This window comes from Urocitellus parryii, chromosome 15, assembly GCF_045843805.1.
Source record: "Urocitellus parryii isolate mUroPar1 chromosome 15, mUroPar1.hap1, whole genome shotgun sequence".
NCBI classification, from domain to species: domain Eukaryota; kingdom Metazoa; phylum Chordata; class Mammalia; order Rodentia; family Sciuridae; genus Urocitellus; species Urocitellus parryii.
This window is the reverse complement of record NC_135545.1, coordinates 54,642,902-54,658,075: the sequence shown is the minus strand read 5'-3', so window position 1 is coordinate 54,658,075 and position 15,174 is coordinate 54,642,902. Positions and strand designations below refer to the sequence as shown.

General features: G+C 46.1%; 1 protein-coding gene across 1 annotated transcript in view; it reads right to left on the bottom strand.

The window, feature by feature from the left end:
- Cdh13 (cadherin 13) overlaps positions 1 to 15,174 on the bottom strand; it is a 487,128-nt gene that overhangs the window by 274,235 nt on the left and 197,719 nt on the right. Inside the window, exon 2 of the mRNA XM_077792829.1 lies at positions 9,763 to 9,874. Within this exon, the coding sequence (XP_077648955.1) occupies positions 9,763 to 9,874 (112 nt within the window). The remainder of the gene's footprint in view (positions 1 to 9,762; positions 9,875 to 15,174) is intronic.

Sequence of the window (15,174 nt, the reverse complement as noted above, 5' to 3'; positions counted from 1 at the left end):
ATCCTGCTTATAAGGCATTTGAGATGGTTCTGTGGATAAAATGGTAACCCTTTCTGGATCACGGTATTTCACCTGGGAAGCCTATTCCACCTGAGGACTTTTGCAAGGGCTGGTCCCTCTGCCTGGGTATCTTTCCACCTTGTCTTTAACTGGTTGGTAACTTCTCATAGTTCAAGTCCTGACTTCTTCCAGAAAGCTGCTTGGACTGTCCACTCTGCAGCAGTCCCTCACAACCTCTATCACATGACTGCGTCTTCCTTCCTTCACAGCCTGGTCCATCCTCATCCCTTGCCTGTCCACATTCCATATATGAATTTGCTCAAATACAAGAATGTGGAGGAAAACATTGGCAAGAATTTGCACCCCTTGCCCTTTTGTTCTCTAGAGAACAGGAAATTACCATGAAAACCAAGGCAAATAGGACAGACCTTGGGCACTGTGATTATTAGCATGTGTGTAAAGTAGATCTGCAACAGGATAATAAGATCTTCTGCTGCTCAAACTATTTAAAGCCATGCTTAATCTTTCCCAATTTATATCTTGCTGCCTTCCTCATTAAGCAGCCCAATTCATGTGGTTCTAATACCTTAAATTAGGAGATGCTCCTGTATATCCGTATGTTCCTGTATTCTTAATCCCTTGAAGAAAAACAGAAATAAAAGAGATTTATAACAGCCCTAAGACCATGTGAGTGAAGATACTCAACAGGTTGAAGAGTGAGGCCATATGGCAGCACTTAGAATTTGACAGTCTTAATTAAGCAATCTGCTCACCAGCATCACCAGCGAGAAACCTGGCATGATGCGATAGCTGTCCCTGTCCCCTGCCACCTAAAAGACATTTGCATTTGTGTGTGTTCTGGATTCTCAAAATTCTCCTGCATGGAGCGCAGCCTGCAGTCACAGGATGTTAGGGACCTTAGCAACAGAGTAGAGCACCATCTTGAAGAACTGTCCTGCTTATGACAGCCCAGAATTGTTTCTTTATCTCAAGAAACAGCATCTCCATTTCCCTACACCAGTAGGAGTACCAAATCTTCTCAGGCTCTGTGATTGGCTCAAGGATGGACACAAGACCCAAGGTGGTGCAGAATTAGCCATGAGATATTTGCTAGAACACTTGGAAATGAGAGGCTCTGGACTGTTGACTGGAAGAATGATAGGGCTAAAGGTGTTGGCAGCCATCTTGGAGGGAAGCCCTCTGAGAGTGAAGACTGAAATCAGCACTACAGAAAACACAGCTGAGGAAAGATGGGCCATACTAACTATTAGAGTTTCTAGATACAGGTGTTGCTGCAGCCAACTCAAACCTTGAAATTTTCCATTATATGAGATGATAGTTTTTTTTATGTTTTTGCTGAAACTAACTGGAATTGAGTTATTATTAATTATAACCAAAATCTCTCTGATATTCTCATTACATAAATGAGGTAACAGAGGTCCCAGAAGAAAATGAATCACAAAGGTCAGTGTCTGAACTGGGAACAGACTCCAGTGATTCTGCCTGTCTTTAGTTACACCTCTCTCCTAGTTGCCTGCTCAGTCTTGGGGAGTTCTCTGGGGCTCTTCTGTCACCAGGGGTTCATGTTCCACCATGTTGCCATCTCCTCACTCATCACTCCTCTGAAACATCTCAATCACCCCATCTCTGAACTTCTGAAATAGCTCCAGGCCAGTCTGAGCCACACCACTTTCCCCTTTTGTCTGCCTCCTATTCTGACCTCCCTGAAAGCCAGTCACGTGGTCTGACCACTGGTCATTGGCAGCCAGTCTGGGCCATTCATCTCTTACCACTACCCTCTGCTCCTTTGACTATGAATGACAGCTCTTGTCACTAACAACAATGATCTGATGGAAGAAGTACATGTGCTGCTGCATCTTTGGTGGCATGTCACTAGACCTACACACCATTCTTACGAGCAGTGGACACTGCAGGGAGGTGACTTTGATTGCTGTTAGGGACAGGGAGGGTAAATGAGGCAAGTTCTGTGTGTCAGGAAGACAGCAGCAAGGGAGGTCACAAGGAAGGCTTTGCTACCGTGACACCTGCAGTGTTTCTTGCAGCTGGGATTCCAGAGCTCACCATGGACCAAACACTACTGCACACCCTCTATACAGGTTGACCGTCCTCAGAGCCACCAAGGTCGCTGCTCTGGGAATATTCATTTCCTGAGTGAGGATTTTTGTTTGTTTGGCTTTGTTTTTTCTCAGTCTGTCTGACTGTGCTGATAATGGACTGCCCTTGTGTTGGAAGCCAGGGGGTTCTGCATCCAGGCTGTATTTTGGAGGCCCAAACCTGCTCAGAAGTTGAGGATTTTAAATAGTGAAATTCTCAATGTTGGTGACCAATTCCTTCATTAAATGGTTTAGATCCCTCACTGAGCCTCCAAACAGGACACACCTGTGGGACAGTTGGTTCGGGGATGGCAGAGTGACTTGTTTATCTTACTGATGACTTATTCCAGGCACTCCATCTGCTGCCTTGTCATCATCTGGTGAGGCTCTCACTGTTTCCCCTGCATTCCCCACACCACACAGTGCAACCTAGGACCCGCGTCCAAGGGCAGGCTCTCTGGATTCCATTACCTCTCTTGCTGGTGTGTGTGAGCCATCCTCTCTTATCCTTCAGTCCGTGAACTGTAATTTTCACACTTGTCGGGTAATTAATAATAATGCACATAGAAGGATCCTAATAAATATTAATTGATTCTTAGATTGTTACAAATACATGGGGGGGAACCTATAGAAACATTGTATTTCTGCAGAGCTCTGTTGATCTTAAGAGAAAAATCTTAATAATGTAAAAAGGAGCCACGTCGTAACCCAAAGTATAATCAACTTCATAATGATGGAGTGAGCTAGGTGGCACCAGAGTAATTTTCCTTGGCACATCATGACAGCTTAAAACAAATGTGCCACTTGAAACCTCAACCTTGTTCGACTCTATCCAGATTGCAGGACAGGTAACATTAAATACTTTCACCAATCGGTTAATCAGTCTCCCAACCAGAGAGTAAATGAATATAAGCTAGGGTGAAGGAGGGCCAGAAAATGGGAAGGAAATTCTGTTTAAAAACTCATTATTTTTTTTAAAGCCACAAAATCTGAAAGCCAAAGCAAAAGATTTGGGAAGATCTCTAGAATAGAAAATACGGACTGACAAACGCCTAAGTCAGAGTGAACTCGGGAAACGCATTTCTCCACCTGCCAGGTGGGAAAGTCCACCTGTGTGTTACCATCCAGATGAAATCTTCTTTGCAGGGTCGACAGGGCCTTTGTTGGGACATCTAACTCACGGTCGAGGCACTTCCTGTGTTGGGATGCAAAACACCCCTCACATCGCTTTTTAATTAATTGCCTTCATTTTTCAAATCCCTGTTTGATTTATAGTCAATTAAAAACACCCCAAAAGCCACGACTCATGTATGTTAAGTACAAATGTGATTAATGCAACCCCACACACTCGGGGACGACCTGGATGCTAAATAAGGTCAGTGTCTCGGTGACATGGCCAGGCAGCGTCCTGGTGAGAGGGACCCATGGGGAGGCAGAGGGTCATAGACAAGGCGGCACTGCATCCATCCCAAACAAAGAAAAGCAGCTCCTTTTGAGTATATTACAGAGGAAGAGTGAACCTGGCTGTAAACATATGCAGTGCAAGTTCTCCGTCTCACCCAGGTTGATGGAAGTGATGGAAAAATCAAGTGGCAGATTTCCTGGTGGCATTGCCACCAACATCAACAAAAACTAAGGGACTCTGGACCAGAGGACTCAGGGAAAGCACCAGTGCCCTGGAGTCCTGGGTTCAGATCTTGACCCCATCAGCTGTACGTGATACCAGTCTGGAAAATCTCTTCACCTGGCTCTGCCTTAGGTGCCCCTCTGTAAAAATGGGCACCTGAGATACCTTTCCCCTAAGTGCCGCTGGGAGGTTCACAGCACCTGGGGGATACACAGCCAAAGTCGACTCTCAAGGCCATGGTCAGCATACGGATCAGCACCAGCTGACCTTATGTCCCCAGATCTGTCCCCAACATGCACCCACCACTTGTGTTTTCCAGAAATGGTCTTTCTTTGTCAGAACCGGCCTGTGGCACTTCATAAAGAAATTTCCTAGGAATTACCCCTGCCTCCCCTGGAGAACTAACAGAGTTGCTGTGATTTAGTTATTAGATGTCCCCCAAAAGCTCTCTGTGAGACAATGCAGGATATTCAGAGGGGAAATGATTGGGTTAGAGAGCCTTGATCCAATCCGTAAATTAATAACCCGATGGGGATTCACTGAGTGGTAACTGAAGGTGGATGGGGTGTGGCTGGAGGAGGTGGGCATTGGGCGAGTGCCTTTGGGGTATATGTTTTGTATCTGGAGAGTGAAGTTTCTCTCTGCCTCCTGGTGCCATGTCCCAAGCCATTTCCCTCCACCACGCTCTTCTGCCATGATGTGCCACCTCATCTGGAGCCCTGGGGAATGGCGCCAGCTGTCTGCAGACTGAGACCTCTGAAACAGAGAGCCCCAGATAAACTTTTCCTCCTCTAATTGTTCTTGTCAGGTCTTTTGTTTGCAGTAATGAAAAAGCTGACTAAAACAACAGTGAAACTCCAGAAGAACACCAGGAAAGAGTGCAGAGTGACATCCCAATGCCACAGGCCAGCGGTTTCCCGTGACAAGTGGTCAGTGGGGACATCTGGGATGCTTTCAAACAGCACAATTTAACGAAAGGACTGACTGCCTTTTCTTCAGTAATTAGTCCCTAATCCTTTTATTTTTCTTGATGACAAATGACCTTTAAGAGATAATTCTGATTGAAAGTAAATTGTGGTGTTTTCCCTCTCTCCAATTACTCACCTTTTTTTCTCATATTCAGGATTAGAAATTTTAAAAAAATACTCTCATCAATCCAAGATTAAAAAAAAATGTAAGAATTCTACTTATCCATGAAGTTCCAATGTCCTGGGACCACTGCTGGGGACACTGCCCCACCTGCTCAGATTTTTAATGGTCAGCATGACTCGTCCTCTTGAATGCTGGGTTCAGAGGGCCATGTGAGGGCACTGATCTGCACAAGGTCTGTGAGTGACGATGATAACAATGGACACATGACATCCAGGCTAAAGCAGCACCTGCTTGTTCAGAGGTCAATTCTACGCCTGGTCTCCACCCTCATTAGATCAGCTGTAGCTAAGCTGAGACTACTGTCACCCTCTGGCAGAGACGAGGGTTCAAATGACTCACTTATGGTCACACAGCTAACATGACTGGGTGTTTGAACCCTAGTCAATGTGAGTTTAAAGTTGTGCTGTGTGATCTTAGCTACAATGCTATAATCCTCAGGAGGAAGCAATTGAAGCCCATCTTTATTGTAATGCTCAGAAGGTGAGGACCCTCCCCAGGTATTTCTAAGAAGAGCAGGGAGGAAGAGGACACACTGTGTGGGCCGCAGGGCACCCTTAGAGGTCGTGACCTTGCTCTCCTTCTTACACTGACCAACTCTGTCCTGCATGGACCCTGGTTCCTCAGAGACAGTTGCCTTCTTTATGTTCCCTTCTCTCTCTCCCAGGGTCTCCTTTTGAGCCAGGCAACCCCGTTTTGTTAGGGTTATGTTATGTGCCTACATAGAGACTGGCCAGTTCCAGTGAGCTCCTCCACAGTTTCCAGCCCCCTTTGCAGTAGGTTGGCTACAAGACTGGGCCTGCTGATTGGATGGAAAGAAATGATACATGTCACTTTTGAGCTGATGGTTGAGCACTCTCTTCCTTGACCCCATCTACCAGCTCACACTGGGAGTGGGAAAACCTAGGAGAGCATCCTGGCCTGCATCTGCATGACCTGGATGAGAAGTAAGCATTGCTTATGTTAGGTCACTGGGGCTGTTTGTTATCACAGCATAACATAGCCTATTCTGACCAATACAGGTTCTTTACTAAAAGTGATTATATAAGTTGAATTATAGATAAACTTAGATGTGGTGTTTTTTTTTTCTATGTATCTCTGTTTGTGTGGACTAAGAAAAGTGACCCACATGAAGGATGAAGAATAATCACAAGGTTATAAATGAAAAAGAATATTCCAGTCCTGGTAGAGATTGGGTGGCCAATTGGGTGCCCCTTCTGGACACTGGAGGCTGGACTCATCTACCCCTAGCACAGGCTGGATGCTTGTGAGTATGGTGTCCCTAGGGATTTCAGTGATCACAGCCTGTCCCCCAGTGTCAGGAATGTCTGTCTGAGCTGATAGGAGCAGGGGAGAATCTTCTGTTTTAATGATAGCAAGGGTTTGCCAATTAGCATTTTTTCCATTCTGGCTGGGTATTTGGTCAGTTGTCCAGATGAGCTGTTCTCTAGGCCTGGAGATCTTCTGATCTGGGTGTCAGCTGGGAGGCCATAACCAGGGCTATTGGCCATCTCCAACAACGTCCAGGTGACTATTGGAATAACATGATTTTCAGGTGCAGGAGGAGAAAGAGCAACCACCAGGCTGTGTGAGAGATTCTGGGTCCCAGGGCCCTCTGGGGACTCTGGTGAGATTCTTCCCTTGAGCCCAAGATCTTGGATGAGTGCCTCCTTTCTCAGTCTTTCTTCCTAAGCTGTCTTCCTCTTTTGCCCTGGGATTCTCATTGAGAAACAGGAATAGCCATGTCTTCCCAGCTCTCCTTTCAAGACTGAGATGAAGCCAAGAAAGTTCTGCCCAAGTTATCCTGAGTCGGGGGCTTTGCATCACACTGTGAAAGATGCAATGAAAGAATTCTGCTGGTTACATTAGAAGAAATAGTGGGGCGCTATGTTTTGATCCTGGCAGCTTATTGAAAAATGGTCTTTTAAAGAAGAAAGCAAGTCTAGTTAGTGGAAAGGAGAGTAGAATAAAGAGTTATTTGGATGTGAAGGAAATAAAAGGCTTTAGAACAACTGAGGGAAAGATGTATCGGAGGGAACAGTGAATAAAATATTAGGGAAATAAAAGGAGTGGAGGTGGCCATTAGGAACAGTTAAAGCAGAAGTCACCCAGAAATGAGGGAGAAGATGAAAAAAGTATAAAAGGAAATATTACTGTCCGAACAAAGGGAGCGGGAAGCCACGGACAGAATAAACATTCCCTGTAACCGGCTGAAAGCCGAACACAGAATTGGCTAATTCAAGTCTAGGGTATGGGCAGGTAGAGGACATCTGTCAGGCACAGAGGCAACACCTGCAGATGACTTGATAGCACAGTGCAGAGCGTAGACATCAATTGATCAATTAGGCTGTGTTCATGCCTTCAGAAACAAAAACAGTGATCGCAACCAGAACTCTACAATATTGCAAAGATAAAGGAACAATATAAAGTGCAAATATGATCTAGGGAACCCAAGACGGTATTACCTACCTAGTTCCTCTTAACCTCCACCACCCTGCAACAGGGACCTGTATTTATGTCAGGAAAGTGTCCCTAACCATCTCCTGGGTCTTCCATATGCAAACAGGCAGCTCCATGTTCTTCTTAAGTGGTCTGGTTCTGTCTGAGTCTTTCTGTCCTTTGCCCAGGTGTCAGCCTGCGTCAGAGGGTGTTCCAAGAGTGTACCCCAATCATGGCTCTCTAGGTCAGTCACATTTATCTCAGAAACAGAGGTTTTTGTGTTTATTTGTAAGTCAATGAAGGGAAAAAACAAAGAATGATGGGAAGGAAGAGTAGATGGGGTAGGAGTGGCTGGCTGAAAACCTTGGTTGGATGTGTGGGAAAGCATGCTCAATATTTTGGGCTCTTTATTTCCTATTGTGCATGAAATTGTGCTTTTTCTGGAGACCCAGGTTTTCTCAGCAACACTCACCTCAAGTCTGTGACAACTTCCTCTTCACTTAGGCAGCGAACTTCATGCACAGACGGCTTCACAACCACCTGTGCTCGTTGCCTTGGAATGAACTAAAAGCTCCATCACCAGGTCGGCTGGCTTTGTGTTACTCTAGTCATACAAGTGGACACACAATCTCACCGACAGGGGCTAATCAGATTTTGCTGACCTAACAGCACACCTAACAGCATGAAATTGTAAATGTTCTCAATTCCTATGTCACTGGCTTTTTCCTATCATTGATTATCAACCCAGTGTCATTTAGCATTTACTAGCTTACACTGAAGCAGCAGCCATAACCCTCTTAATTACTTAGGGGATTAAACACACATATACACACGGGCACACACAAAGCTATGATATTGGAATGTACAGTGTGTCCTAGTTTAAATTAAAAAGATCCCCCAAAGTATGATTGTTTCCAGCTTCTCAGTGGTGAATTAAAAGCTGTTTGGTGTCGTGAAGATTACAGAAGCAATCACATTTACGGGCCTGCTTTGCATACCAACTCTATTAATTTCCATACTCAGGGTGGCTTCGCATTTCCAAGCATGTTAACATAGATGCCATTTGGGATAATCACTGGGAAAAAAAATTAAGAGAGAGAGGCAGAGAGACAGACAGACGGTCAGAATCAGGCAGACAAGAAGGGAGAAGAGGGGGAGGGAGAGCCAGAAAAAATCGTTCTCACAAATCAAGTTCCATTTGAAATATATTGATTCTGATAAATACAAAAATCAAAAGACAAATGAGGTCTCCCGGTGGCCTGACCCCAGAGTCACACACAGGGATCAGATTACCAGGAAATCACATATTGGAATTCACTTATTGTGCCCATCCTGCACCTTGCCATGACGGACTCTAATTATCCAGATGATTTCGTTGGTGAAATTGCATCAGGATGTGCACGGGCTGCACCTCGGATGCCCCTCAACGCTCCGCACTGCATCTTCATTACTGTGCTGCTCTCAACTCTTGAAGTGCTCACCAGCCTCGCAATCAGGAGGGCCACTGTGCGTGTGCGTGTGCTTATGTGTGGGTGTCTGTCTGTCTGCCTCCTTTTCTTTAAACACGCCAGTCACGTGCCACAGGAATAAAGGAATGAAGCTCGTGTCAACGGTGCAGAGGTGTTGCAGGGGCCTTGAAGCACCCGACCACTTTAGACCACCGTCCACCTACCCTTTATTTCCATCCATTAAAGAACAGTGCTCGAGAGCCCACAATTAAATGGTTACGCCCACCATCCATTTCAAATGTTTCTGTGAAGAAACCACGCTTGATGTGCATTGAGCAGTCTACCTTCTTCCCCCTTAAACATACAGTAAAGTGATGTTAGTGTTAAAAATAGGACATGATCATAACCACCGATCTGGAGGATAAACATTTGAAGGAAATCAATCGGAATTTGGGGGGATTTGAAATTAATCCACAGAACAAACCGGAGAGGTTTTGAATCTTTCTGAGAATGATCTTATCAGCTTCAAGAATCAGAATTTTTGATGCTTATGTCTAAAAATCCCAGCAGCCAATATCATGGTCTCACCATTACTTTGATCTAATGCTATGTATGAGAAACTACAGGTAGGACAGCAATCTACAGGAAGGCAGTGATTTTGCTCTTGGGGTCTGCCCAGGGGAAATGGATTTCATTTCCTTTACATACTGTAGAACTCACACAGGAGCTGGCAGACCCTTTCCTGGGAGCACTGCAGAAATGCCCGCTGATGATAAAATACTGAAAAGAGAGACCCGCCACTCTATTAACCTCTAAGCCTGCAAGTGCCCTGTTCAGGTGCTCCACCCCGGGTCCGTCAGTGACAGAAGAAACATGATCAGAAAACAGTAGTTTAGGAAATACTGCATCCTGAGACACATTCCTCGACACTAGTGAATCCCAATATGAGGCTAGGCCAAAAGCATCTTCAAGTGATACTGCTTACAGTTTAGAATCGACTGGTCCTCAATGAATTCCACTGGCTGATGGATGCGGAACACTTTCTGCTGGAATCCAGGAGTGCAGTCCAAATCTTCTGCAGATGTTAGCAGCAGCACCTGAGGAAACCAAGGCCATCAATATTTTAATAGCGGCTTATGTGTTTGCCCTGTTAACTTTTTACCAGATATGCGACTTATAGAAATGAGCTGAGGTTTTAATTTCAGTTCCCAAATGAAGAGGCAAGTTGATACTTCTCCTGGGTCTGCCAACAACGCGTTTTGGCAATGAGATCTGGAAAACCCACAAAGGGGAACAGCTGCCGCAGCTTCCATTAAGTTGCAGTTAAAGAAATAACATCGTCAGATTTTTACACCTGCTAAGAATCTCACCATGGTCTCCATGTGTGAAACTTCATTATAGAAACTGTCAGTTTCCTGTGATGCCCGAGTTAAAACCAACTTTACTTTCATACATGCAAAGGAGCGTTGTCATCTCTGAGGAGGAAGGAAAAGAGAAGGAGACGTTCCCTTTGGATGTGACTTCTAATAGAACCTAAGGCCCTTTGGGCCTCTGCACCATAGCCCACTACGGTGGTCACAAGCCAGGGGTAGCTACTGAGCATCTGAAATGCAGCTGGTCCCAATTTTAGACACTGATAGAATAAAAAACAATTGGATTTTGGTAACTGAACAAGAATAAAAAAATACCTAACTATAATTTTATATTAATCACACATTGAACTGCTAATACATACACACACATATTTATATATGTGGGGCAAAATACATACATTGTTAAAATTAATTTTACTTGCTTCTGTGACTTTTGTGAGTTTTGGCTACCATATAATTTTAAATTTACAATTACTTCCATAGGCTCAAATTTGTCTTTGCAAATACTTGGGCTACTTACTTTATCTATCAGTCAGAAAGTTAGGTTATCAGCTTTGAAATATCAAAGTATATGATACCCTTCCCGGCAAGGTGTAACTCGGGTAAGAAATGAACTTATAGTCCAGTAAGCAAAGACCATACAACCCATGAGGATAGGCCTTAGCTCTTTTCCTTGCTTGTTTACACTGAGTACCACACGCACTGGCACAGAGAATACATCCCATAATACTTAACAAGGAAAACTGACATTTTAGAGTCTTCACCATATGCCAAGAGCTGTGCTAAGCTCACTCTATGTGTATGATTTCACTTACTGTCTTTGGTGGCTCTGCGAAGTGTGTAGTAATGTAAGAGAGAGTTTACAGAGGAGGGACCTAAAGCTTTAGAGGTCACCAGCTTGCCCAGGTGTACAGTTAGGCTGGGCTGAGTCAGGACTTGAGTTCAGGTCTAAATTTCCTCTAAGTCTGTACACAGTCTAAGCCCTGTCCATCCCCCTTAGGCCCCTCCAGGGAGGACTTTGTGGTTTCTTTTTTTTCCCTGGATATTTCTCTAAAAACCGTGGAAGACTACTTCACTGTGAGATTGGTGCCAGTAACGAGTGTTGGGGAACTGACATGGCAGGAGCAGCCCTCAACCACTGACAGGCGGAAGGGTGCGTAAATACCGGCTCCCTCTCCCTTCAGGTGAGACGACTGGGGGGCACAAGCTGCCGCCCAGTCCCCACTTGGATCTGAGCTGCCACCCTACCGTGTATCTGGCATGAGTCACCTTTCCTCAGCTCTCTCTTCCTGGGCCTGTTTCCCGGCCCCGTCAGTATTTTCCCGAGGCCAGTCCTCCACATCGACAGCTTGTGCTGGAGTCCTTGACTGGGTATCTGCTTCTCAGGAAACCAGACTCTGACACTGGACCCCATTCTCAACCACTGCACACAGGCAGCTGAAGAAAGCTCATTATCATCCCTGCCGGCAAACTCAGAGGAGGGCACCAAAGGTTGGGAGCTGTGGAATCAGGGCATCTCTCTAAATACCAGCCTCCTGAAATCCACTGAACCCCAAGGAATGGGGCAAGAATCCCTCTCAGAAGGTTCATGATGCAGCCGGCCTGAGCCACATCAGAGAAGTTGAAATGAAGGTGCCATCCCCTGGCCCGACATCATCTTTCTCAGATCAGAGGGCGGAGGGTGTTCTAGTACAGGGTCTTGCAGATCTGCTTGTAAAACCTCGCCTCATCCTGAGACCAGGCTCTGACACATGGCTTCCGAAGCAATGGCACCACTGGCATCCTAAGTGGCATCTACACCATCTCAGACAGCTTCAGAACTCAGAATAATTTGCGATTTTACAAGCAGAAAATCGATAACTGGCTGATGCTAATTTGGTTAAGCAGCCAGCAGGTGAAGGTTATCCCAGGCCCCTGTGCCTACAACCATACGTTACCTTCTAATTGGCTAATTCTGCCCTCAAATCCCAGACGTTAACCAAGGAGCTCTGCTCCCTGTGCATACTAAGGGAGATGGAATTTCCCCAGGGATGTCGCGCTTAGCTCTCCAAGCAGGAGAGGAACTAACTGCTCCATGGGGGAGTTTTCTCCATCTTTGTCTTCCCGTGACTCAGTCCATCATAAAGCCCTGCCACAGTCTATTCAGGATTCTCTACAATTGTAAAGAGGGGGCAGAAAAATGAACCTTCTCCAACTGCTGACCCTTAGGAGGGTGGGGTCAGAAATGTCCCACAGGCCTAGTTTTGTCTGCAAATTCTTGTGTCAGTCCGTCTACTAGTCAAAATTCAGCTTAAATTTCGTCACATAAAAGTACTCAGCAGGTAGACCAGGGTGACTTGGTGAGGTAAGAGCTTGTCAAATCATGCACTCGCTCACTCACCAAGACTTGTTAAACTCCTAGGATTCAGTTAGGGCTTTGCCAGATGCTGTCCAGAAACTTTTAAAGAAGGGTGATAATCTTGCAGTTCAATGCAAGGACTCTCAAGCCATGGTTCTCATTTGAATTTTGGCTCCACCCATCACAGACCATGTGATGTGGCTTGCTTCATGGCTGCTCAGCAGGACCAGGGTTTTCTCATCTAGCAAGGAAGGTGGGGTGCCCTGAACATGGCTGTGTGGATCTGATAGGCTGATTCACAGAACGCACTTAGGAAGGCGGTGCCTAGGAAGAGTGGTCAACAGATGATCAGATGGTCTAGAAGAGGAGCGTGGCTGGGCAGATCCTACGTAATTAATCAGCTAACGGAAACGAATCCCTAAGTTGAAAGGAAGGCGCCGTCCCTTAGGGAGCATGTCAAAGCTGGCACAGAGGAGCCTATCCCCATCTAGGGTGTCGAGGGCATCACCTGCAGAAGGGATATTCCCTCCTGGAGATCAAAAGTAAGAACTGGCTGGAGAAGCAGAGGGATGGCGGCTTTTTCTGAACCATCAAGCCTTGTTTTCTTTGGCGTCAATATCAGGTATCAGGTAACACATCTCCAGGATGACAAAACTGCATTCAGAGAAAGAATCCAGACTAACTGAGGGCTTCCCAAAGCTGAATTTCTTGCTGGCCAGCCATGGTGGAGTGTTCTAAGTTCTATAGCCCCTTGACAACTTAGCAGGATTCAAAACAGTGTCCGTTTGTGAACTCAGCATGGAGAGCCACTCTTCAATTTCAATCCCACTAAGTTTGGGAGTGAGATATAAAGCATGACCCCTCATTGTGGTAGAATATCCCTGGGACATTATGCCAGAGCCAGGAAGCCTTCTCCAACATTGTGAGACACTACACGTATGAAGACCTAGACATGCTGTTCCCCAAGCCCTCTTTACCTCTGCCAGAGTATGTGCTGTGGGCATTCCGATTTTATTTTTAATGCCAGGCAATAATGGTCTTCCTCTATTGTTCTTGGGTTCATTTATGCATCATCTTGCCTCTCATAAATAACAGATAACCAATACACCTTTGAAAACATGACAATTATAAAATTTTATGATCACTAATGGGTTCCTATTACTGGAAAATTACAATCAGCCTGCCCTGAAAGCAGAGATACATCTCTTCAGACAATAAGCACAGGTCTGAGCCTTGTTGATTCAGTACAAATTCTGGTTATACTAGTGGAGGAATAAGACAAGTGACCCGTGCCTCAGTTTCCTTGAACAGAAGAGTAATACTGGAGTCTTGCAGGATATCATGAGGATAGGGTGAGTTGATTATTGTAAAGAGACATAAGTAGCACTTGGCACATAATAACTGCTCAATAAGTGCTTATTATTATTTCTAATAATAATACACATGATTCACTGATATTCCCTGGGGCAGACACTGACATTTATGGCTAGAATATTATTTGTTGCTACTATAGAACTGCTCAATGGATATCTGTGCTCAGAAGCATACAGATGGCGAGAGCAGGGATGTGAGTACAAGAGGGGAAGAGCAGGGTGTTGGCGTGGTGGGGTCAGCCTGGTAGTGAGGAGGTCAGGGACGCCTGCATCTGGGCTGCTTCTGTGAAAGGACACCATGTCCTCTCCTGAGCGTGTCCTCAAGTCACCCGCATTTCTCTTTTTAGCTTCCATTTCTTTGACGCAGCACAGAACTTTCAATTTTAAAAATAGCGGGCTGGGCTGGGCTTGCTTATCCTGACAGGTACTGACTCAGAGCAGAGCCAACTCCGGAGTGCGCTTCCTCTCCCAGACCACAGGCTGCCAGCTGGCATGCGTGGGATGATGTGGCCAGTGTGGCCAGAGCTCTGTGTCACCGAGCTGGATCACCAGGTTACGTGGAGTGGCCTTTTGGCGCTGACCTGTGGCCCTGTCCTTGTTCCTGCTCACTGCACTCAGGTGCCACTCGCCTGGCCCTTCAGGCATCTGAGGTGGCCACCCATGCTTTAGACCTTGGGACAGCCAAGAACCGTCTTTGCTTTCTCCACATGTGTCACAATGGTGCCACATGCTGTGCTGCTGGCTCCTTTGAAGTGACAGGGGCCATGGGACCTCCCAAGCACTTGCCCACAAATAGAGGGTAGAGGGACTGTCACCCCTACTAGGCCCAGTCCCTGAAATGTCCTGCGGGACCCTCTCTCTTGCCCTACCCAAGAAAACAGAAAGATAGGGCTACCAAGGTGCCAGGGTCACCTAAAAGCAAGAGCCCAGAAGTCAGACACTGGACAGCCACCAGCAAGGAGCATTGACCCGCTGTGTCACATCACTGAGACTTGGGGGTGTTTGTCCCAGCAGCTTGCCGAGCCCACAGATCACTTAGCTTACAAGGAGCTCGGCAGGGGGCTGCCACGGCTCTCTGGGGACTCATCCCGGTTCCTGGGGAGAAATAGCAACACTAAAAGAAAAGCTGACACAACTGTCCTCAAACCGTCAAAAATCAAAACAAACCTCCTGCCACAAATAATTATCTCCACAGGCCGGGACCACCTGGATGGTACCCTCTCCTGAGCCGGCTCCCAACTAATATTTTCCAGATGAACTCGTTGGTGTCCCCCGGCTCCTTGTCCACCCCTCGCTGGCTCGCTCTGCACTTG